At 55.6% G+C, this 24286-nt stretch overlaps 1 protein-coding gene across 2 annotated transcripts in view; it reads left to right on the top strand.

Annotated features, from left to right (window-relative positions):
* Positions 1–482: 482 nt before the first annotated feature.
* Positions 483–24286, top strand: part of AKT2 (AKT serine/threonine kinase 2) — a 53574-nt gene continuing 29770 nt past the window's right edge. The window contains exons 1-2 of one of the 2 annotated variants that reach the window (XM_084770390.1): positions 483–660; positions 18107–18237. In XM_084770390.1, coding sequence (XP_084626516.1) covers positions 18192–18237 — 46 coding nt within the window. In that variant the 5' untranslated portion in view covers positions 483–660; positions 18107–18191. Of the gene's footprint in view, positions 661–15323; positions 15441–18106; positions 18238–24286 lie in introns of those variants that run through there. The other variant, XM_084770391.1, reaches the window with a different exon arrangement.

A 24286-nucleotide genomic window follows, 5' to 3' on the forward strand; every position in this document is an offset into this window, starting at 1 on the left:
CTGCGATTTTGCTACTGTTATGAACCGTAGTGTAAATTATCTGCGATGATGCGGCTCCCAAGCTGACAACCGTCGGCGTAGGGACTGGGAACCTAAGCAGGAGTAAAACAAGATCAAAGCGTATGTAAATAAAGCCCTTGGACTGCCGGGAAATAACCACTCGGGCTTCGGGGAAAGCCAACTTTTTGGTGTCCCACTGCGCGTGCGTAACGTTCTCCCTCCAACGCGGAACGAGGCTCTTTAAAAAAAAAAAAAAAAAAAGGAAAAAAAAAATTACACCCCCCCCCCCCGCCCGACAGGCGTTGTCTGGTGTGCGCAGGCGCGCTGCTCTGAGCCCGCCTCCTCCTGGCCCCCGCGCTTGCGGTCTGATGTTTTCTGAGGCCATTCCCTTGGTCCTCCTACGTCAGTTCCTGTTTGTGGCTGGCGAAGAGGCGGTATTTCCGGCCGCCGGGTGGGAGGGGGCGGTGAGCGGGGGCTGGGGGGGGAGGGGGCGGGGGGGCCGCGCCGCGCGAGCCGTTGGGCCTGGCTCTGAGAAGGCGTCGCCGCCGCCGCCGCCGCTGCCGCCGCCGCCTGTGTAGTACAAGGAGCGGGAAGGAGTGCAGCGTGGCGATGGGCGGGGGTAGAGCCCGGCCGGAGAGGCTGGGCGGCCGCCGGTGACAGGTGAGTACGCCAGCGCGTGTCCCCAGGCGCCCTCCCCTCGCGATGGTCGCGTCCCGGCCCCCCGCGGGGCCTCGCCGGGCCGTACCACCGTGCCCGCCGGGCGGGGACCGCGGACCCGGGGCCCACCCCACACCCCACACCCCCCTTTCCGGAACTGAGTCCGGGGGGCTGGTCCGGGGCTCCGGGACTAGCCCGGGGGGACGGGGGGGGGACGGGGGGGGCGCGGTGGCGGCTGCCCCGGGGGATGTCCGGGGAGACGGCTCCTGCCGTGTCAGGTGTAGAGCGTTGTGCCGCTCGGGCGCTTAGGTTGGGAGCTTCTGGAGAGAGAGGGGTCAGTAGCCAGGGTGGCCGCGGTGGGGCCGTCAGGGCAGTGCCACCTAAGCGCAAGAGCCCCTCGTGTGCCTGTAGGGGAGCGGGGCTGGGAGGGGGAGGAGGAGGAGGAGGAGGAGGAGGAGGGCTGCGATGTTTATCGTATTTGAGGCACGGAGTGCTGGGAGGCCCGAGTGAGTGTTAAGGGGCGTACTTTTAGGGGTGTGATGCCGAGTGGGCGAGGAGCGCTCTCTGCTTCCTGTAATGTGCAGTGGTGGGCGTTTACACTCAGCTCACCCTTTACTGAACTTCTTAATGACTTTGGGGAGAACGGGCTCGTTGCTGGGGTGCCTTTTTTTTTTTTTTTTTTTTTTTTTTGTTATCACGGGGTTGCCTACTCTCCACGCCAGAACTTTCACAGATTATTTCTCTTTAAGGTGTGTGGGACATCCTTTTGGCAAGTACTTTCCTTCCGGGGGTGGGGATGTGTCCTACAAGTCACTGAAGTTCTCTGGTCTGGCTCCCTATTAGGAAAGGGAGGGACTATCGGGCTCGGGTTTAAGGAGCTGTGCGGACCTTTTGGGAGGAAGGTGTGTTTTGAGGGCCAGCTCTTCTCCAGAGCAAGTTGGGGGTGGGAGGGCGCGTCTTTATTCTCAGAATTTGGGGGCCCCGTCTCTCTCATTTGGAGACTTTTGGCGGGGGGCCTGGTGACAGGCCTCTGCTAGAAAAACACAACAGAGTTCAGATCAGGCCGATTCTCAGCTTGTTTACATGTCAGTCCCTGGAGAAGAAGTTGAGAGTTCAGGTGCTGCCTGCTATCGTGTGCGTGGATGTACAGGGCCTGGGCCAGTCCAGACCACAGTTTCCCTGTCCCTGGCCACGTGGCAGCTTGTGCCTCTCTGCCAGCAGCTCAGTCTCCGGCCCTGTTGACGCTCCTACTAGTTGAGTGATAGCAGTTGGCCTCTTGCTGAGGTTGAGTGATGTCTGCCCAGCTGTTCCTCTCGGAGAGGCCAAGGGGACTTGGAGGGGAGTTCACTTTACCCAGTTTGGTCTGGCCTAGGGAGGATGGCTACTTAACAGTGCTTGGGACTGGTAGGTTCCCCACAGACCTAGCTGCTTCTCACTGTGGTCTCTAAGCAGAGAACCCCAGACGTGCGTGGCCAGTGTCCTTGCTCCTTAGGCCAGTTGTGACCTTGGCTTGCCCTGTAACCTTCGCCCTAGGTTAGATTTCCTGGAGGGTTGGCCACAGTCCCTGATTGACCTAGCTGACCAGTCTGGTGATGTGGTCAAGGGGACAGACAGCAGCCATTGGTCTACAGTAGCGTTGGTGTCTATGCTGACTGGCGTTCATGGGTCATGGGTCCCAGAGAGAAAGGTCCAGGCATGGTTTGAGGCTGTGGGTGTTCTCTGGGGTTTTTCTCCACTAGGGATGTGCTTCTTTCCTGGTAGTTTCTAGAGGCTTTGCCTGTAGAGTTAACAGGAGCAATAAAAGTAATGACCGTGAAATTGATGGCCGACCTTCACTCGCTGAGACCAGTGTGCCACACACTGCAGGATGCCTTGTGTTCTAGAGTAGCGGGGCTTGGTGTCATACTCCTCCCCCCGCCCCCACAGGGCTCCTCTGTGGAGCCTTGGATGTCCTGGGACCCGCTCTGTAGACCAGGCTGGCCTCGAACTCACAGCGATCCGCCTGCCTCTGCCTCCCCAGTGCTGGGATTACAGGCGTGCGCCACCACTCCCGGCTAAGTTGGAATGTGCATACGTTCTCCTATTTATTTTACTTATCTGTTTATCTATTTATTTATTTATTTATTGGTAACAAAAACAATCTCACAGCATTTATTATCACTGGATAAGGGGCACTAAACAAGACAAACATTTCAGGCCATTCTAGGAGCAGAAGACACCTTTACAACCACTGAACTGCCTTCTCAGCTTCTCCGGTGCGTGACCATTTCTACTTGGAAACACTCTGGAGCAGAGCAATGTTAGCTGCCTTTAGCATGATCCGACCCAGTTGTTTTCTTGACTTTGTTTTCGAATGAATCTCTTCTGCATCATCTAACACGAGGTTCATGTGCTCATCAAAGCCAACAATACAACCCTCCCTCCGCATGTTCCCTGCTCACGCAGCCACACCTGAATCCGAGATCTAATTTACAAGTATCTGAGGACAAGGCTGATGGGCTGCGGCATCACCCTCTGCACCTTCTGGCCCTGGCGGCGGCTCGCCGTGGTGGGAGGCACAGGGACCACTGCAGTAAGAAGCGCGCTCTCCTTCTTAATGGAGTCACAGGGGCTAGTGGGTGGCATGTGCTGATGAGAAGTCGTCCCATCATGCTAGGCATGTGGCAGCCTCTGTGTGCCTACAGCTGTACCTACTTTATAGAACTGTTTCCTTGTTGTTGTTTTCTTTTTATTTATTTATTTATTTATTTATTTATTTATTTTTTGAGACAGGGTCTCTCTGTGTAGCCCTGGACTCACTTTGTAGACCAGGCTGGCCTCGAACTCACAGCGATCCGCCTGCCTCTGCCTCCCGAGTGCTGGGATTAAAGGCGTGCGCCACCACCACCACCACCCGGCTTTATTTTTATTTTTAGTAAAGTCAGAAATTGAAGCCTGAAGGAGGAATTGTGCATACTTCCCAGGTCTGTATCAGATTTCCTGGAGGCCAGGCTGGGTACCATCCTCTTAGTAGCTCAAGAGGTCCCAGGCTGTAGTGGGTCTCTGCCATCTTGATTCTTGTCCTGGGGACCTGCTTCCCGCCCCAAGCTGGGGTGAGGTGAGTGTTCTGTCCTTGGCAGTTTCAGCATTTCTGATTTTGCTGGAGACACTTGGGGACAGAGCTGAATTATGAATTAGACTGGGCACAGGAGGGGCTAGCAGGAGAGCCATTCGGGAAGGTGCCGATTGCTGCTGTGGACCCATGGGCAAGGCAGGATGAGGATGAGCTCTTCCGGCTGTGTGGCTGGGCCCGCAGTACCCATGCCCCTGCAGTAGACTCCTGAACGCCCCTCCTCCAGTGAGTTCACTGACAGAAAGCTGCCGTGGTGCCACACCGCGGAAGTCTCAGGGGACGCTCAGAGCCGCTTAGGGAGCTGAGGCCCTGCCCTGTCCATCCCCTGCTTCTCATTCCTTCCGGTGCTTAGGGATCCAGCTCGGTCTAGTTTCCATGTAGACATCCTGTGTCCTGGTCCCAGCTTCTGTAAAGGCTTGTGTTGGGAGCCGGGCGGTGGTGGCTCACGCCTTTAATCCCAGCACTCGGGAGGCAGAGGCAGAGGCAGGCGGATCGCTGTGAGCTCGAGGCCAGCCTGGTCTACAAAGGAGTTCAATCCTTAGAACCCACATCAAAGTGGAAGGTGAGAACCAACTCCGCAGAGTTGGCCTCTGCCCTCCACACGCATGTCACAGCGTGACCCGCCCCCCAGTTATGCCCACGCACAAACACATTATTCAGTTTTCAAAAAGGCCGTGGTGCTGTTCTAAGCACAGAGTTCAAATCCAGCCTTCCAGGTGCTGGGCCTGTGGCTCTGAGCAGATGCTGCAGCCTTCTAGGAGCCTTTCCTTACCTGAGCCAGGCAGGATAATGCCCTCCTCAGATGGCAGAGGGAAGCGCAGGGGCTGCTGCTGCTTGACACAAGTGATAGACAGGTGTGTGCCAAGTGTGGTGCAGCAGATTGTAATTCTTCCCCCCCCCACACCCCCCCTGCCACGTTTCTGGGATCCTAAGGGTCCCAGCCAGGTTGTAGAAGCTTGTCAGGGGACTTGAGGAAAGTAGGGCTGACATTAGCCTCTCTTCATTAGCGGCAAGGTGGCATGTGGGCAAGTAAGCTAACAGGTGCGGCTCTTTAGCCTCCGTCCTCTCATGTAGTTACTGCCTCCCATGGTACAAGTGCTGGATCCTTCCCAGACCCAGGTTTGGTGCTTACCTTTGCTTTGGCTGCTTTTCCTGAATCCTTTCCACAGCCCTGGGGTGGTGGGGAGACTGGCAGTGGGCAGGGGGTTGCATCAGGTAGAGACAAAATCCTATTCTGTCAGATGTGGTGTGGCAGGTCTTTGACCCCAGCACTCAGGAGGCAGATGCTGGTGGGTCTCTGTGGGTTCCAGGCCAGCCTGAGCTCCGTAGTATGTTCCAGGCTAACCAAGGCTATATGGTGAGACCCTGTCTACACAACAGGAGTCCTTTGTGGAGCTGAAGGAGAGCAACAGAAGGGTAAGCGAGGAGTGGGTTAGCTGAGGCGACGGGCCCATCAGCAGCTTCTTCAGACTTCGAGACAGGGAAGGGCTGTGAGGTAGGTAAGGCGGGACAAGCGTGTGGGTAAGAGGAGGGCAGCCCGGGAGCAGCAGGGAGACCACGGCGTGTAGGTGTGGTGGGAGGGTGAGCCTGGTGAGGTGTAGGATGCACTGCAGGGCGAGAGGCCTGTGTGATCGGGTGAGCGCCTGCCCGTGGCCAGGGAAAGGGGTGTGAGCTGCCTCCTCAGCCTGGGAAGGAATTTAGAGTGTAAGGATTTACTCAGTTGGGTGGTGACTTTGGCCTTGGAGGTCTTCAAGCTTCTGCCTGGGCCTGGGCACTGTTGCACACGCCTCCCGCTTCCCCTTGAGAGAATAACTGCCTCACAACTGCTCCGCTGGAGACCCACTGGTTGCCTCCCTCTTCTGTGGTTTCACACTGGGTTCCCTCGGGGCCATGACTGTGACTGTTACATTTAGGGATCAAGGTGGGGACTCAAAGGACTGATTTGTCTATGCCTCCCCAACTAGCCTAGCCAGCCGCTGTTGCTAAGTAACAGTGCGAATAGCTGTCACACTGACAGGAAGGGTCATGCCGGGCTTAGTGGCTTAAGTGAGGGTGTCTTCTAGTCTGGCCAGTGAGCCTCATCCCTAAGGCTTGGTGCCGTAGGCAGGAGCCCTGGTGTGTGTTTTCCAAGGCTTGCTCTGGAGAGAGCAGAGTGAACCTCTTGAGGGTCTACTCTGACCCCAGGGATGGGGGGATGGGAAGAGGCGTCTTCTGTGGTTGATCTCAGTCAGGCCTCTGGAGAACCCAGGGCCGCCCTTCCGTGGGCCTCTCCAGCTTCCCAGAGCTCTGTGCAGAGGCCCTCAGCCACCAGGCCTCTGGGCTGCGTGGTGGGTTGGTTCCGTGGCAGACTCTGCTGGACAGCCAGCCAAGCAGCGAGAGGCCCAGCTCGGGGAGACAGCCGAGGAGCAGAACCGAGAGGGAGGGAGGACGCTAGTGTGGGAGGGCTGCAGGGTGGGGTCTCAGCCTGGTCTCTTGGGGTAGGACCCACTGCCAGCTCGGCACCCACGGCAGGGCCTGTGCTCTGGGTGGGCTGTGCACGAACAGCAAGCCAGGCCGGCCTAGGAGAGACTTCATATCAGAGGGCCCTTGGGCACGTTCCTGGAGTCCAGCTGCCCTCGCCGGGAAGTGCATCTACCAATGTGGTTTCTGAGGGTGAGGCCAGAAAACCAAGTCTTTCTCCATTTGCCACCTGGATGGTCTTCCTGAACGCAGTGGGGCAGCTGCGCTCTTCTTCTTGTCCCAGACCTGCTCTTTGGCTCCTCACTCTCCGCTGGTGGTTGAACTTGGGGTGGCTTTAGCATTTTGAGGTTGCTATGGAGCCCTGAGCTCCTGGGTTCCGTCTCTGAGGTGAAGTTTGTTCAGTTAAGCGTGCCGGTGTCCCTGCAGGGTCATGGGAGGCTTCAGGAGGCTAACACAGAAGAAAGCACCAGCCTGGTGAGAAGGCACTGATTGATGGAGCTGCTGCTGTAGGTGGCGGCACTAGAGCAGAGAGGCACTGTGGAGCGGGCAGCCTGTGCTTGTGATTGCAGGAATGGGTGATACTTGGGTGTGTGGGGCCTGATGAGCTGTGATGCCGGCTTACACTGTGCTCCTGTGTGTGCCCTGTGCGCTGGCTCTGTACCCATGCGTGGCGTCGTGGGTTGTGGGAGGGCTCTTACCCCCAGTTAGTAGATGAGACCCTGGGGCACACGAGTGATGCATGTCATGTTTTGTGAGTGGTGGACTCACTTGAGGTCATGGGCTAGCGTGCCCTCGTCGGGTCTTCTGGAATTTGTTGCCTGGCTGCCTTGAGACGAGCTCTCACTGAGGCTGAAGCTTACTGACAAGGTTGTCTTGTCTCTACCCCTCAGTGCTAGGGTTTCGAGCTTAAATTTTATGTATGTGAGTGTTTTGCCTGCATATAAGTCTGTGTGCCATATGCAAGCCTGGATAGCCCTGGCTGGTCTTCCGAAATCTGATATTACAGTTGTATACCACCATACCTGGCAGAGACAATTTAAAAACAGGCTACTGCCAGGTGTGATGGCGCACGCCTTTGATCCCAGCATTTAGGGAGACAGAGGCAGGTGGATCGCTGTGAGTTTGAGGCCAGCCTGGTCTACAAAGCGAGTCTCGGACATCCAGAGCTACACGGAGAAACCCTGTCTTGAAAAACCAACAAAACAAAACAGGCCTTTTTTTTTTTTTTAATGTATTTATTTATTACATATACAATGTTCTGTCTGCATATTTGCCTCCATGCCAGAAGAGGGCGCCAGATCACATGATAGATAGTTGTAAGCCACCATGTGGTTTCTGGGAATTGAACTCAGGACCTCTGGAAGAGCAGTCAGTGCTCTCAACCTCTGAGCCATCTCTCCAGCCCCCCAAAACAGGCTATTTTGAAATTATCTGTCTGTCTGTCTGTCTGTCTGTCGGAGGCAGGATCTCATTATGTAGTCCTGGCTGTCCTGACTCATAGACATCCACCTGCCTCTGCCCCCTGAGAGCTGGGATTAAAGGTATGCATTATGATGCCTAGTTGGTTCATTTTTATATTCTGTGCTCTCAATAAATTTTTATTGAGTCCTTCTTATGTCTTGTATGCTTGCCTAGGATAGCACCCAGTCTTCAGCAGAGGAGCAGAGATGGCCTGTTAGCCCATGTGAGTGGCCTGGGTAGGGGACAGTGAGTGGCCTGGGACGGGGACAGTGAGTGGCCTGGGACGGGGACAGTGAGTGGCCTGGGTAGGGGACAGTGAGTGGCCTGGGTAGGGGACAGTGAGTGGCCTGGGTAGGGGACAGTGAGTGGCCTGGGACGGGGACAGTGAGTGGCCTGGGACGGGGACAGTGAGTGGCCTGGGTAGGGGACAGTGAGTGGCCTGGGACGGGGACAGTGAGTGGCCTGGGTAGGGGACAGTGAGTGGCCTGGGTAGGGGACAGTGAGTGGCCTGGGAAGCTCCTGAGGGGAAAGCAGGCTGTAAGGGAGTCAGGAGTGGGGGGGCAAGGTTGGGAGGTTGAGCCCAGCAGAGTTGACTGGGGGGGCTAGGCCTGCGGGAGTAGGAAAGGACAGATGGCAGGAGCTTGGGAGTGCAGAGTCGGGCCTTCATCCCCTGTCAGGCATGTTCCAAGTCATTTTTGTTATCCCATCCCAACCCTGGTCACTATGTTAAGAAGCCATTTCAGTGCCCTTGACCAGGGTTCTGGATGGTGCTGGATTTCAGAGTTTGCCTTTCTGTAAAAGCTGCCATTCCCGCTGCCCCAGGCTTGTCACATCCCCAGCTGTACCCTGAGCATACCTCAGTGCATTGCCATGGCAACACAGGGTCGTAGAAACAATCATCTTCTGTCTCTGTCTGTCTCTCTCTCTCTCAAGACAGGCTCTCACTGAATAGCCCTGGCTAGCCTGGAACTCCCCGAATAGACCAGACTAGCCTTGAACTCACAGAGATCCCCCTGCTTCAGTCTCTGGACCGATACCATACCCGGTCTAAAAAGTTGCCTTTTGAGGTAGCATAAGGACATTGTCAGTCCTCTCTGCGCTTAGGCCTGTCTCACAGCAAGGGGGCAGATGTCCAGAGAAGCCCCAGGCAGCCTCTGGGAAGGGGCAGCAGGATTCTGCGGTCACTCGGCCTGCCACCTAGCATGCCTGTTTCCAGGGAGGGATGGGCACGCATGCGGCTTCTAGTCAGGTGCCATGATACCCTCACAGCCAGAGAGCCCTGCTCGCCCTCCTCCGCCAGACTCCAGGTGTCACGTGCCAGGGGTCTGGGGCATGAGAGCTGCCTGTTATGTGCTGTCCGTACGCTAAGCGCTACAGAAGAGGGAGACTGTGGTTCTTCAGTGCGCCAGCGTATGTTCAGGTGCTCAGCGCCATGGTCTGCCCGTGCGTCAGGCTCTGCTTCAGAGCACGCATGGGAGAGCAGGGGGCAGTGATGCTGATGAGGCCGTCAGCCAGTGAGAACGGCCTGAGAAGTCTCTGGAAGTGGGAAGCTTAGGAGTCCAGTGGCAGAAGTTTAGTCTCTTCCACTGTATGCATTTGGCCTCTGCTGTTGGATACTCTAAACACTGTCCATCCTCTTTCCTATCAGGGATGGTTCCTGTGGTCCCCAAGTGAGGCACAGGGAGCAAGTGTCAGGAGCAGTGGAAAGGAAGGCTGTGATGCGGCCTCTCACTGAGGCCTGCACGCCTGCACTGGAGGCAGAATGGTCCATGTGCAGCCCCTCACCCTGCTGTGTCAGGCCCACGGGTCTCCAGCTCTTTCCCAGAGATGCCGGGCCTGGCTTCCTGGTTCCTTTCTCACTCCAGAACCTTCTGTCCTCTGAGGAATGCTTCCAGCTTTCCACGTGGCTTCTGTAGTTCACATTTTTGCTCAGATGTCACCATCTGCAGGAGCCGTTCTGTGCCCTGCCCTTGCTTTTATGTACGCTGTCTTTCTCCGTGACACTGGGCACCTTGATTGTGCTGTATAGTTTGCCTATATACTTTGCCCTCTCCTCCCACAGCGGGGGTTCTGTTTGGCCACCCCTGGCCGTCTGTTGCGTGCTTGCTGCCAGTGCTGACAGCACACTTAGGGTGCAGTGAGTGCGGAGTGTTTGTTGTCCCTTCACTTGGGGTCTGGAGCCAGAAGCCGTGGTCCCAGTTATTAGCCCTCCTGGGATTAACTAACGTTCTAGGTGGGGCTGCCCTGTGACGTCTGCTGCTCAGGGCTGGCAACAGTGGGATCCAGGGCAGACTCTGCTTCTACCCTGTGGGGCTCCTGGGCAGGGGAGGGGCAGGTGAGCTGTACGTGTCAAGTGTCCTTGTCCTGGGAGGAGAGATTCAGGGAAAGTTTCTCTGAAGAGTGAGGACTGGGCTGAGCAAGTGCAGTGCACAGCCCCCTAGCTAGGGAAAGCAGCGAGTGTGCACGGAGGGCCTGGGTGAGAGCACAGTGCACAGCCCCCTAGCTAGGGAAAGCAGCGAGTGTGCACGGAGGGCCTGGGTGAGAGCACAGTGCACAGCCCCCTAGCTAAGGAAAGCAGCGAGTGTGCAGAGGGCCTGGGTGAGAGCACAGTGCACAGCCCCCTAGCTAGGAAAAGCAGCGAGTGTGCAGAGGGCCTGGGTGAGAGCAGAGTGCACAGCCCCCTAGCTAGGGAAAGCAGCATGTGTGCAGAGGGCCTGGGTGAGAGCAGACTCATCAGGGGACCCGGAGAAGGGAGGGAGGGCTGCACGTGTTGGTCTGATGAGGCTGCAGCTGAGAGGCGGGGCTGAGGCAGGTGTCCCCAACGGCCTTGGCTGTGTCCCATGTGTGCCTGGGAGAGGCCCTGGGTACTGTCAGCTGTGCTTGGAGAAGCCCACCGAGAGCAGCTGCTGCTCCTGCTTTGTTTGGAGCCCATGGCCAGGCAGACTGGGATACTTCACATGATTTCTGGGGTGCAGTGAGGGGAAGGGGTGTGTGTTGTGGAGGTGGTGGAGAAGACAAGGAAATCTGTTCTGGGCTTATTCTTGTCCCAGGCTCTGGCAGCTGCCCACACCTTCACGCTGCCTTCAGTCCCGCCTCCTTCAGGAGACAGATGGGCGGGTGGGGGATGTGTGCTGAAGAAGAAATTAATCTTTTTAAATGGCAACATCTCACCGAGGAGGTGGAGTAGGTGAAAATGTACATGTTCAGAAATACCCTCTGTCCCCACCCCCTAGAGGGAGTGACAATAACACCTGACCACTGCAGCTGCCGCAGCCGTCCTGAGGCCACCTTGAGTCCTGCACCTGGAACTCTTGTTAGCACAGTTCTGATTCCTGTTTCTGTGTGTGTGACACTTAAGCACCCCCTCCTCAGGCACTGACGCTCAGGACAGGAGCTCTGCACGACAGGAGAGCCGTACTGACTGGCACCCGCTTTTCTAAAAGGCCGTCACTAAAGTAAGATGTTGAGACCAGTTCAGATTACTTAATATTAAAGAGACCTTGTCCTAAAAGTACATGAAAGCACCGTGTGTAGCAATCTCTCTCTCCCCCTTTCTTTATCGTGCTGGGATGGGATCAGGGCCTGCACACGCTAGGCGAGCATGCTGCCACTGAGCCATTCGCCTGAACCCTCTTGAGAGTTTTCATTTTGAGTCCGGATCTCACTAAGTTCAAGGCAGGCCTTGAGCTCTCTAGCACGGGAGGGCCCTGAGCTTGTGATCCACTGGCGACGGCCTTATGCGATCTGGCATTATGGCTTTGACACGGTATTTCTGGTGTGTGCGTGTGTACGCTCGCACATACATATGTGTGCGTGTGTATGCACATGGGATTCAGCAGACAGCTGAGTTGGCTCCTCTGCCGTGTGGGTCCTGGGAGCGGAATGCAGGCTGTCTGGCTTGGTGGCGAGTCCTTCGTCTACTAAACTATCTTTTTAAAAAATATATATTTTAATAATTTATTCTTGTTACATCTCAATGGTTATCCCATCCCTTGTATCCTCCCATTCCTCCCTCCCTCCCGCTTTCCCCTTACTCCCCTCCCCTATGACTGTGACTGAGGGGGACCTCCTCCCCTGTATATGCTCATAGGGTATCAAGTCTCTTCTTGGTTACTAAACCTTCGTAGCTGAGAAACGAGTACCTTTCTGGCCTCACCCACAAAAGAATGGATAAACAAACTAGTGAAAATGTCCAGATACCGTGGTGCTAAAACAGAGGAGACAAAGGACAGGAGACCCAGAAAAAGAAACCAAACGAAGTAACTGTGGGGCAGGCCGCCCCTGCGCGGCTGCAGTGAGACCAAGGGAGGACTGTGAAGGCAGGAGCAGCTGCAGTGAGACCAAGGGAGGACTGTGAAGGCAGGAGCGGCTGCAGTGAGACCAGGGGAGGACTGTGAAGGCAGGAGCAGCTGCAGTGAGACCAAGGGAGGACTGTGAAGGCAGGAGCAGCTGCAGTGAGACCAAGGGAGGACTGTGAAGGCAGGAGCAGCTGCAGTGAGACCAAGGGAGGACTGTGAAGGCAGGAGCGGCTGCAGTGAGACCAAGGGAGGACTGTGAAGGCAGGAGCAGCTGCAGTGAGACCAAGGGAGGACTGTGAAGGCAGGAGCAGCTGCAGTGAGACCAAGGGAGGACTGTGAAGGCAGGAGCAGCTGCAGTGAGACCAGGGGAGGACTGTGAAGGCAGGAGCGGCTGCGCTGGGGAAGACGGTGGGAGACGCATGCGAGCTGGCGCTGCTGCCTTGTGTCCACGTGGCTCTGCTTTACCTTGGTGCTTTTGCTGCATTTGAGAACGTGTCTTTCTCTGCACTCCATCACAGAAAATCGCCGTACAGAATAATTCCCGATGGGGAGTTGAGGTGCCATGGAACAGCCCAACTGGGGTCTCTGCTCTGCTGAAGCGGGAGTCGCCCACATCGCCAGCAAGGTGCTCCCTTCAGCTTCCCCTTAGGACAGCCTGACCTCCGCCGTACCCTGGGCCATAGGAGTGAAATGACATGTGTGGTCAGCTCTGGGCGTGGAGGAGGGGTGGTTAGAGATGGTCCCCGAGGGGCTCTGACCACAGTTGGTGAGATTGATTCTGTTCCAGCAGTGGCTGAGAAGCAAGCATGGGTGCACCCAGCATCTGGAAGGCTAAGGCAGGCGAGCTGCCTGAGGTTTGGGCCAGGCTGGACTACATAGTAAGTTAGAGCGTAGCCTGGGCTCTACGTAGTGTAAGGCCCTGTTTACACACACACACACACACACACACACACACACACACCCCAAAATGCTGCTGAGTGCACAGGGATCATAGACTGATCTTATATATCCAATACTCAGTAACATTGTTTGAACTGTCTTTAGGGCTAGGCATGTGGTTCAGTTAGTAAATACAGGGCCCAGAGCCCAATCCCCAGACCTGTGGAAGAGCTGGGCTTGGGGCCTAGAGATGGACAGATCCTTGTGGCTCACTGTGCTCTGTGAACTCCAGTCCAGTGAGAAAGGTGGACAGTGCCTGAAGACTGTACCCAAGGGTGTCCGCTGGCCCCTACATACAGTGTGCACGTGCACCTGCCCAGAACCACACACACGAATATGCACACACATACACAAACTTGTCTTTAAGACATCATATTTCCGTCTGTCTAGCTCAGGCACTGTCCTTAGCAGTATTCAGAGGTCACCTCAGAAGCCACGTATCACGACTCTGGGTTCAGATAGATGACCCTGAGGACCTGAGCTGGCACAGTTCATGGGCCGAGGAGCAGAATACCGCCCCCCTTGTCCTAGCTGAGCAGCCTGGAGAGCAAGCTAAGCTTGCCAAAACAAGGCTCCCCAGCTCAGGATGCCAGGCACACCTAGATCCCAGCACCCCCCCAGGCGCACCTAGATCCCAGCACCCCGACAGGCGCACCTAGATCCCAGCACCCCGTCCACACCCTCCCCCCACTTCACGATGTGTGATTACTACTGAAGCCAGAGCCCTTCCATCCTCAGCCCAAACCCTCATGTGAGGCCTGCCCCAGCCCCTTTATTTCCCCAGAGGCCCTCCATTCCAGTGACACACCAGAGCAGCCCAGTGGCCGCAAACTCCTGCTCCTTAAGGGAAGCGAGCCACAGGGCGCGGTGAGGCTCTGCTCAAAGCAGTTATTCCCAGATCCCCACGACTTTGCTGTGTTGGGCACGTGGTGGGCGCTTGATAAAAGTGTGGAATGGCTGTAATTCCAGAGAACTGTAACCCCAGCCAAGGCAGAGGCAAGCAGACTGCAAGGGTATAGAGTGAGTTCTAAGCCGGCGCAGGTAACGCGGGCCCAACCTTTGAAAGTTAACAATAGGGTTTGGTGTATAGCCCATGGGTAGAGGGCTTGCTTAGTATGCACGCGACCCTAGCTTGAATTCCCATTTCTGGAAGGAAAAAAAAAATCCATGAAATGGGCATATAGAGAGTAAAGTCTGGCACCAGAAACAGCTCAAAACAGGCTCAGTTGCCCTCTGCAGCTGCCTGTGGCCTCTCACCCCCTCAGTGGCCTGCTTTTCCTGCCAGACTCACAGATGGCCCCTGAGAGGCAAGAGGGCGGCAGGGAGCTGCACTTCCCAATGGCTGCATTGGCCGGGAGTTCTTTCTGACACTTCAGAGTGAGTTACTGGCAGTGAAAGCCCCCACCCCGTTTTGTCCCAAAGCCTGTCACCTACTGCAGCTCCAGCCTTACCTCTCTCTTAGAGGCGGAACTGCCCAGAAGGAGAATTTAGAGGCAGTAGCCTGCTGTTGCCAGGCAGTATCTGCGCGTGGGATTCAGGAACGCGGGGACCTATTTCTCAATAGCTGCTGTTGCTGTCAGCCGATCCACCGATTACAGAGCATTTTGATAAAAGCCGATGCTGTAGAAAATGTCCACGTGAGCCACGCATGGTGGTGCATGTCTGTGATCCCAGCACTCAGGAGGCAGAGGCAGGAGGATCCCTGTGAGTCCAAAGCCAGCCTGGTCTACACAGTGAGTCCAGGACAGCCAAGGCTACAAAAAGAAACCCTGTCTCGAAAAACCAAAAAAGAAAAAATGTCCATGTTCAAAGGAACATGTGCAGAGAAGTCCTGCCGAGGGTTGGCTACTGCGAAGTTCCTGGGTTTGGATAGCCACGTATTGAGTGTTTATGATAATTTCATGAAGGCCTCACCATTTGGCATTCCTGAGTAGGCCAAACTTAGCACTGCAAGTTTTTGAGGCTTCGTCTCCCGGGCAGGTGGCATTAATTAGTCTCTGTCTCCTCATCGCCACTGAGCTCTGTGTGTTTCTTGTTGAGGCATCCTTTCCTGTGAGGGCCGTGTTCTGTTCACCTGGCCTCTAGCTGGCTCGTGTTTCGTCACAGCTGCAGGCCCAGCCCTGGCCCTCAGCACCTCAGCTGTGGACAGTGTGGGAGGCAGCAGCTAGTGTGTGACAGAGACACATGGGCTCCCGCTGGTGTGCGCTGCAGAAAAGCAGTCAGGATGGGTCTCCACAGGCAGATCTCTGTCCCGCTTCCGAGTGTCCTCAGTGAGCAGGCCATGCGCTTGGCTGTGCTGCCTGGAATTTCATCACCGCAGGCCTGCGTCACAGACACCTCGGCTGAGGCGCCACCCTTAGTGGGAGGACGCAGGGGATCTTCCAATTCCTCCCCCTGCCCTTGCCTGCCTGAGCTGCTGCTGACTCCTTAGTTGCTGAAACGAGGCAGTAAAAAGTGGCTCTGGCGCGTGGAGCTGAGGCCAGGGCCCCTTCCACTCAGCTGGGAGACCCAAGGTAAACGGCTTCCCTTCGCTGAGCCTCTGTCCTCACTTGGGCATGTTAAAGCCCTCTGGTAGGGTATGGGGAGTCCCAGGGCCCCGCGTAAGGCCACTGGGTTGGCAGTGGCCCTCAGACTCCGAAACCCTGAGCATTCCTGGCCATACCTGGCTGCCTTCTCGTAGCTTTGAAGAGCAGCAGTGTGGGAGGGCTGTGCGTCAGGCACCAGCAGAGGCTCGCGCTAGGCGCTTTAGCACTGTCGCTGCTGGGTCTCGGGCTTCCAGAGGTGACACTGCTTTGGCTCTTAGGTCTCTACCCCAGCTCACGAGGAAGAATTCATAACTGACCCACAGCCAGGGACACGCTAGGTTTGGGTGTAGGGGCCCCGATCTCGGCCTGAGCAGTGTCTCTGGCTTCCTCTGCACTCCGCTCCTGCTGGAGATTCTTTCCGTGCGCTGCGCTGCTCACTCCCTTGGTTACGGAGGCTTTGTTCACATGCAGCCCTCACTGTGCAGCTACACAGCCCCAGTCCCTGCTCTTTCCTTTCAACACCTCTCCACCCCGTAACATCGTGTGTGTGTGTGTGTGTGTGTGTGTGCATGCGCACTGTCTTCCCTCTTCAGATTGTGAATTTTGTGAGTTCCATCACTGTGTCTTTGTGATGTTCTCTAGGGTCTGTACCTGGGACACACTTGGAAGATGGGTAACATGGCAGAGCTCAGGTGTTTGTACAGCTCGGCCTGTTGGGGAGACCCAGCCCATTGGTTGCTTGGCAAATGTCAGTGTGGCGCCCACTTTAGTAGCATTGGTGGGTGTGGGGGAGTTGGCTGAAAGGCCCCTAGCTGTACCCAGTGCAGCTTTAAGGTTGAGACCTGAGAGTGCACTGCTCCACGGAGGCCCCAGGAGAGAGAGGACCCAGCAGGTGTGAGCGGGAGGGTGGAAGGGCCAAGCAGCCGCTGTCACGATGCTGTGCCCTTGCTTTCTTGGTTCAGGAAGCACCCACGTGGTCCCACTGGTATAGGGACGACTCTTGTGTTTTCTAAGCACACTGGGAGAGCTGTCAAGGGTTTGGATGTGCAAGGACAAGGTCAGATGCAGATGGGGCGTGAGGGGGGCTTGATGGATGGGAGGAGTCAGGGCGCAGGTCTCCCGGCTGAGCAGGGGCTGGGGGAGCAGCTCTGCACGGCCTTGCATGCCAGTCTGAGGACTCGGCCATTTTTGCCAGCGACATGGAGGCCATGGAGGATTTTGAGCAGAGGAAGGACAGAATGTTTGTTTGTTTGGGTGTCCTTGCACCCACTCTGTAGACCAGGCTGGCCTCCAACTCAGAGAAATCTGCCTGCCTCTACCTCCTGAGTACTGGGATTAAGGGCGTGCGCCACCACCATGCTTGGCTTAAGACAGTCATTTTTAAGGGTGTCTTTGGCCACTGAGTTGGGGCACAGAGGTAAGACCCCAGGAGGATGTGGAATTGCATCCCGACAGCCAGCATTAGAGGAGAGGGGAGGTTGATATTGATGCAATGTTTGGAGCTGAGGGCCCTTGAGCTCCTCTGTGTTGGGGGGCTGCAAGTCGGGGGGGCTGCTGGTTGCTGTTTTGGCCCCACACTCCGTCATTGCCTTTGCAGCTTGGAGTCCAGCTTGTGACTTCACACCGCCCTGTCCTCCCTGTCGGTGGCCTGCTTCTTTTTCCTTCGCTTCCTCCCACTTACCTCCCTTCCTTTTGACCAGGGTCTGGGCAGCCTGCCACTGTCACATGCCAGGCAGGACTGCGTCCAGCCCACCAGCTCCCCTGGGGCACGAGAGAAAGCTGATGCCCATGCTGTCCCTAGAGCCAGCTGCCACTTCTCCAGGGGCCTCTGTAGCTCCTGACCTGCTGTCCGCAAATAACCCTGGGCTGGGAGAGGCAGGCACATGGCCCCTGGCCAGGCCCCGGCTTCCAGGTAAGGGCCCAGCTGGTGGCTGCCCACAGGCGTCCTCCTCCCCTCTGCTCCGGGAACTTGAAACTCAGCAGTGGCATCGGCGTCCGTCAGTCTGTTGGCTGTTAGTCCCTGGGGGCAGATGCAGAGGTCTTGGCGAAGGGACCAGGACCTTGGTCAAACCCCAGAGCTGGCCTCTCGGCCCCAGACCAGGATGTGTGCAGCCCGTCCCCTCAGATGCCGGGCCTTTGAGACGTGCATTTCCCTCATTCTGCTGTAGGGACAAAGAGGAAAGTGAAGTTGGGGTGATGACGGGAATCGCCCTGTCCTGGGGAGCAGTACTTAGTTTAGGGGGGCAGGTTGAGTTGAAAAGAAATGAGTGTGTGCGGGAGCCTGTCTGTCTTGGGGGCAGCGCAGGCTGGTGGGTCTGAGCACACCCTAGATGCCCAGGGCTGTCTGAGTCATTCTGGGTTACCTCAGTGCTGGGGCGTTGGGGTGAGCAGGGGGTGGGGCTGTGGCTGCCTTGCTTTTCTTCCTGTCCAGCCATAGGCGAGAGGGAAGAAGAGCTTTGGAGCAGAGCCTGTGCACGTGTGGCTCTTTTGGGACCCCATGCTTCTCCCTCAGGACTGGGCCCCAAGGGAAGAGCTCTCCCCAGCTCCCTGGCTACACCCATTTTTCTGCCGGCTACAGAGCCAAAGGGCCTCAGAGCCAGGATGGGGCTGGTGCATCCCTCCCATCCTCAAAGCCTCTCTCTTGTTTCTTGTAGACTGTACTGTGTCCGAGGCACCTCCTGCATGTCCTGCTGCCCTGAGCTGTCCCAAGCTAGGTGACAGCGTGTTAGCGCTGCCACCATGAATGAGGTATCTGTCATCAAAGAAGGCTGGCTCCACAAACGTGGTAAGGGTTTACTTTTGCTCAGCATATGTGTGTCTCCCTCTTACATCCTGCTCTCCTTAGGTGCCTGGAGCCCCAACCCAAGCAACCATTGCCCTCTCTGCTAGCTGGACACTCTACGTGTGCCCAGATCAAGCTCTGCCTCTTTGTGGGTGGTCTCATTCGTGCCCCCATCTTATAGGCCAAGACACTGAGACCTGGAGAGGGTAGTCACATACAACTCAAGTGACCCAGCCAAGTGTAGGCAGTGTTTATCAGCTGGTCATTGGCTGCAGGGTTCCGGGACTTGTGGGGGCCGTGACCCACCGGGAGTGGTAATAGACACACACAGTGTTGGGGGCTAAGAAGTGCCCTGGGAATCAGGGGTCAAGGGGTTGGTCAGAGACAGGCTCATGGGGACGCACTCTGAGGAGGTGATAGTGAGCAGAGCCTGGAGAAAGAGGTGCCAGGTACCAGAGCGACAAAACTGCTTGGAAAAGGTGTCCAACGAGGACCAAAGCCCTGAGACTTGGCTGTGTGAGGTGTAGGTTGACCCCAGCGGACTCACCATGCCTCACCAGCAACTGTCCTTTACAGGTGACGGGAAGCCTGGGATGCGGAGACCAGGCAGGACTCGGTGGGGTGAAAGGAAGCTGAGGCCCTGCTGAGGGCGTAGATAGAGGACACTAGACCCTAGAGCACAGGTCCTCTGTGCCCTGCTGAGGGCGTAGATAGAGGACACTAGACCCTGAGAGCACAGGTCCTCTGTGCCCTGCTGAGGGCGTAGATAGAGGACACTAGACCCTAGAGCACAGGTCCTCTGTGCCCTGCTGAGGGCGTAGATAGAGGACACTAGACCCTGAGAGCACAGGTCCTCTGTGCCCTGCTGAGGGTGTAGATAGAGGACACTAGACCCTGAGAGCACAGGTCCTCTGTGCCCTGCTGAGGGTGTAGATAGAGGACACTAGACCCTGAGAGCACAGGTCCTCTGTGCCCTGCTGAGGGTGTAGATAGAGGACACTAGACCCTGAGAGCACAGGTCCTCTGTGCCCTGCTGAGGGTGTAGATAGAGGACACTAGACCCTGAGAGCACAGGTCCTCTGTGCCTTGCTGAGGGTGTAGATAGAGGACACTAGACCCTAGAGCACAGGTCCTCTGTGCCCTGCTGAGGGCGTAGATAGAGGACACTAGACCCTAGAGCACAGGTCCTCTGTGCCCTGCTGAGGGCGTAGATAGAGGACACTAGACCCTAGAGCACAGGTCCTCTGTGCCCTGCTGAGGGCGTAGATAGAGGACACTAGACCCTAGAGCACAGGTCCTCTGTGCCCTGCTGAGGGCGTAGATAGAGGACACTAGACCCCGAGAGCACAGGTCCTCTGTGCCCTGCTGAGGGCGTAGATAGAGGACACTAGACCCTGAGAGCACAGGTCCTCTGTGCCCTGCTGAGGGTGTAGATAGAGGACACTAGACCCTGAGAGCACAGGTCCTCTGTGCCTTGCTGAGGGTGTAGATAGAGGACACTAGACCCTAGAGCACAGGTCCTCTGTGCCCTGCTGAGGGCGTAGATAGAGGACACTAGACCCTAGAGCACAGGTCCTCTGTGCCCTGCTGAGGGCGTAGATAGAGGACACTAGACCCTAGAGCACAGGTCCTCTGTGCCCTGCTGAGGGCGTAGATAGAGGACACTAGACCCTAGAGCACAGGTCCTCTGTGCCCTGCTGAGGGCGTAGATAGAGGACACTAGACCCCGAGAGCACAGGTCCTCTGTGCCCTGCTGAGGGCGTAGATAGAGGACACTAGACCCTGAGAGCACAGGTCCTCTGTGCCCTGCTGAGGGTGTAGATAGAGGACACTAGACCCTGAGAGCACAGGTCCTCTGTGCCTTGCTGAGGGCGTAGATAGAGGACACTAGACCCCGAGAGCACAGGTCCTCTGTGCCCTGCTGAGGGTGTAGATAGAGGACACTAGACCCTAGAGCACAGGTCCTCTGTGCCTTGCTGAGGGCGTAGATAGAGGACACTAGACCCTAGAGCACAGGTCCTCTGTGCCCTGCTGAGGGTGTAGATAGAGGACACTAGACCCTGAGAGCACAGGTCCTCTGTGCCTTGCTGAGGGTGTAGATAGAGGACACTAGACCCTGACAGCACAGGTCCTCTGTGCCCTGCTGAGGGTGTAGATAGAGGACACTAGACCCTGAGAGCACAGGTCCTCTGTGCCCTGCTGAGGGCGTAGATAGAGACTAGACCTTGACAGCACAGGTCCTATGTGCCTTGCACCAGATGCCATGTGACACTAGGAGGCAGATAAGGAAACAGCGTGTGCAGAGAGCTGGCCTGGCCACTGTTGGCCTTCAGGGACCGTTTCCTTGGGAGGAAGGGCGCCAGGCCTGAGGAGGCTGGGCCAGACACTTCCATTCACTTCCTGCATAATTCATGGAGCAGCTCCCATGTGCTGGGAACTGTTCTAGATCCTGGAGACACCGTGGTGAGCTGGCCAGGCAGGGACCCCCTCTCTGTGGTAACATGTGACATCCCGGAGATGAGGTGTCCACTGGTGGCCTGTGCTGTGGCGTCAGATCACACAATGAGAGGAAGGTGGGTGTGAGGCGTAGAGCAGAGAGCCATGCTGCGTTGGTACTTGGGGTGGCTTCCTGGTGGAGCAGGAGAGCCCCATGGCTCACAGGCAGCAGCATGTGGGTAGATGGGACAGCCCGGGGCAGCCTGAGGGGCCAGAGAGGGGCACCTTTGAACAATAGATTGCTAGTGAGAGACTGTCCTGCTATCCCTGGCCACAGACACCAGCAGTCACAAGAACAGAATGGTCTTTAGGGCCAGCAGAGCAGTAGAGGGAACCCCATTTCCTGCTGCCTTCACAGCAGGGTGGCATTCAGGGCACCCCAGCCCTCAGACTGAGGAGCCAGCCAAACATTGACCCCTGACAGGTTCTGACCTTGGCTCTGCCACTTCCTCTTGATTGGACAGTGGGTAAGCTGTGCAACCTCTTTGTTTTGTTTTGTTTTGAAACTGGATCTTTTGGTACCCCGGGCTGATGTCAGGACTGTAGTAATCCTCCTGCCTCAGCCTCCCTAGTGCTAGGATTATAGATATGTGCTACCTCTTACCATGCTTGGTTCTGAGGCTGTAAGACGAGTTAACAATCCAGGTGTCTGATGTCAGCCCCATTAGGTAGGCGGTCTTTCGATTGCCTCTAGAAATGATTGACATATAGTAGGTGCTCAGCAAACAGCTGCGGAATGACTGACTGGGACTGTGGGGAGCAGCGACTGTGCCAGGCTGTTGGACTCTTGTCCTTCGGCGGGACTTTCCCTAGGCTCACTGGGTTAAGGTGTTAGGAGGTGGGGAAGTGCCCAGACTTGGCTGGCCAAGTGACTCTTGGCTCTGGCTCCTTTTAGGGCTTTGTGTCTGTGTGTTTGTAAGGATGCAGGTGAACTGGCGGCTCACCTGCCCCAAGTATACGATTCCTGTGTCCAGCATCTGTGGCTGGTAGAACCCGGGCTCTGCTGCCTCCTGACAGCGGGGCGTCTGTGCTCATGCATCCCCACTCCTGGTGCTTAAAGGGATCATTGTGCTGGTTCACGCGCAGTCTATCAGGTCCCAGGCGCTGCCTCCAGGCAAGCCTGTGCTGTGAGTTTTCATGGATGCCCTTTCAGGGGAGACGAGTAGCAAAAGTGATTGCCCAAGGCCTTGGCACAAGGCTGCAGAGCTAAAGTGGGACGTTGGCCCTCCGATGCTAACCCTGACTGCACTCAAGGCCTGTGTGCACACTTCATCCTCAGCAGCGCTTGAGGGCACGTACCACCACTCTGTCTTCCTGCTGGCATGGAGGCGGGCAGTGTAGTGGTCGGGATGAGCTCGGGCTTGCCGTGCCAGCCGTCCCAGAGAGCCAGCCCTATGGGCCTTGCCACGAAAGGGAGCCTCCAGGACTCAGTTCTCCACTTGACTGTGAGGGTTAGATCATGAGACTGGGTTTTTCCTTTCCTGTTGTTAAAGTATAAAACACCACAGATAAGTACCTGAGTCACTAGCTCACCTATGCCAGTGTCAGATAAAGGAGCATCAAGACGGCCGGGCAGTGGTGGTGCATACCTTTAACCCTGGCACTCTGGAGGCAGTGCAGGAGGATCTGTGAACGTCTGAGGCTAGCCTGGTCTACGGAGCAAGTTCCAGGACTGCCAGCTCTACAAGGAGAAACTCTGTCTGGGAAAAAAATAAACATAAAAAAGAAACAGCAAGACAGCCTTGAGTACCACATGCGCACCCAAGCTGTAGCTGCTGCTTTTTAGGGTATTTCACACAATAATGCATGTTGCAAATCTCATTCCCAGCAAGTGCTCTGAGCTGCAGCCCCAGCTTGTTGTTTTCTAACGTGCTTTATTTTTTTTCAGTACAGGTGAAATTCCCATAATATGAAATAAGCCTTTTAAACTTCTTTGATTGAGTGACCTTTAGTACGACCTTTATTACTTTAAAGTTCCCAAGCACTTCATCACCCACAAGAAAACCCCGAACCCGCTAAGTAGACCCCGAGTTCCCCTCTCCCTCCCACACCTGGCAGCCACTGTGCTTCCACCTTCACGGGCTCCCCTGCTCTAGACACTGCCCAGCGCCGACTCGGCCCGCGTGGCCTCTGTGATGGGGCTGCCACTGCGCACAGTGGTGCTGTGGGGGTTCTGTGGCACCTGGTCAATGCTGCTTTCTTTCTGTTCTTTCTTTTTTTTTTAAGATGTATTTTTCATTTATGTGTATTTGTCTGTCTGTCTACATGCATGTGTGTGTGTGGGTCCCGTGGAGGCCAGGAGAGGGTGTCAGATCTTGGGAGCTGCAGTTATGGGAGGTTGTGAGCTGCCCAGTGTGGGTGCTAGGAGCCCTGCCTGCGTCCTCTGCAGGAGTGGGAAGCCATCTCTCCAGCCCCGCAGTCCTTTTTATAGCCAAAGAAGTGTATGAGTGTCTGTCTGAGGGTTTTGTTGCTCTGAGGAGACATCACGGCCATGAAGCTATCAAGAAGGAAAACGTTTAGTTGGGGCTGGCAGACAGGTGCAGAGGGTTAGTCCATCATCGGGGCAGGAAACATGGCAGCGTGCAGGCAGGCATGGTGGCGGAGGAGCTGAGAGGTCTGTATCTTGAGCCACAGGCAGCAGAAGGAGACTGTCACACCGTGTACCTTGAACGTATGTGAAACCTCAAAGCCCGCTAGTGACACTCCTTACGGCCAAGAATTCAAATGTGAATCCGTGGGGGCCACTCCTGTTCAAACCAGCACAGTATAGGACATTTTTAAAAAATCCATCTTTTGAATATGCATTGGGCTATTTATCTTTTTTTTTTTTTTTTTTGGTCAGTTGTGAGTTGGTGTCACTCTGAACAAAGTGTGTACTATTTTAATACCTGCGTTCCAATCCTTTGTTTTTGAGACAGTCGCATTTAGCCCAGGATGACCTTGAACTCCTGATTCTCCTGCCTTTTCCTAACCTCTGCGATCCTTGCCTGCCACGCCTTATTTTTTTGTTGGTTTGCTTGTTTGGTTTGGTTTTTTGAGACAGGATTTCTCTGTGGCACAAGAGCCCTGTCTGTCCTGGACTCACTTTGTAGACCTGGCTGGCCTTGAACTTACAGAAATCCTCTGGCCTCTGCCTCCTGAGTGCTGGCTTGTTGGTTTGTTTTATCATAGTTTCGGTTTGCATTTTCTCAGTGCCCGAGTGTGGAGATTCTTGCTGGGCTTGGCCTGTCTGGCTGTGGTACAAAGCTGTCCTTAACCTCTTTAAAACCCGGGCTCATTGCTCTTGTTGAATTATGAGTTGTTTTATATATTTTGGTTACTAAATTCATACATGAAATAATAAACAAATAAAAATTAAAAACCCACACACAAAAATGATTGGTAAATAATTTTTGCCTATTTTTGGGCTGTCTTTTTACCCTCTTGTTAATAACCTTTCATGCAGAAAATTTGGAACTTTGATGGCTGTACTTTATTCTTAGCTTTTGGTGTCACGACTAAATCCGAGGTGGTGAAGATTGAATCCTATGTATTCTACCAAGTATTGATTTAAAAT

Source organism: Acomys minous (assembly GCF_964271855.1).
Source record: "Acomys minous genome assembly, chromosome: 20".
NCBI classification, from domain to species: domain Eukaryota; kingdom Metazoa; phylum Chordata; class Mammalia; order Rodentia; family Muridae; genus Acomys; species Acomys minous.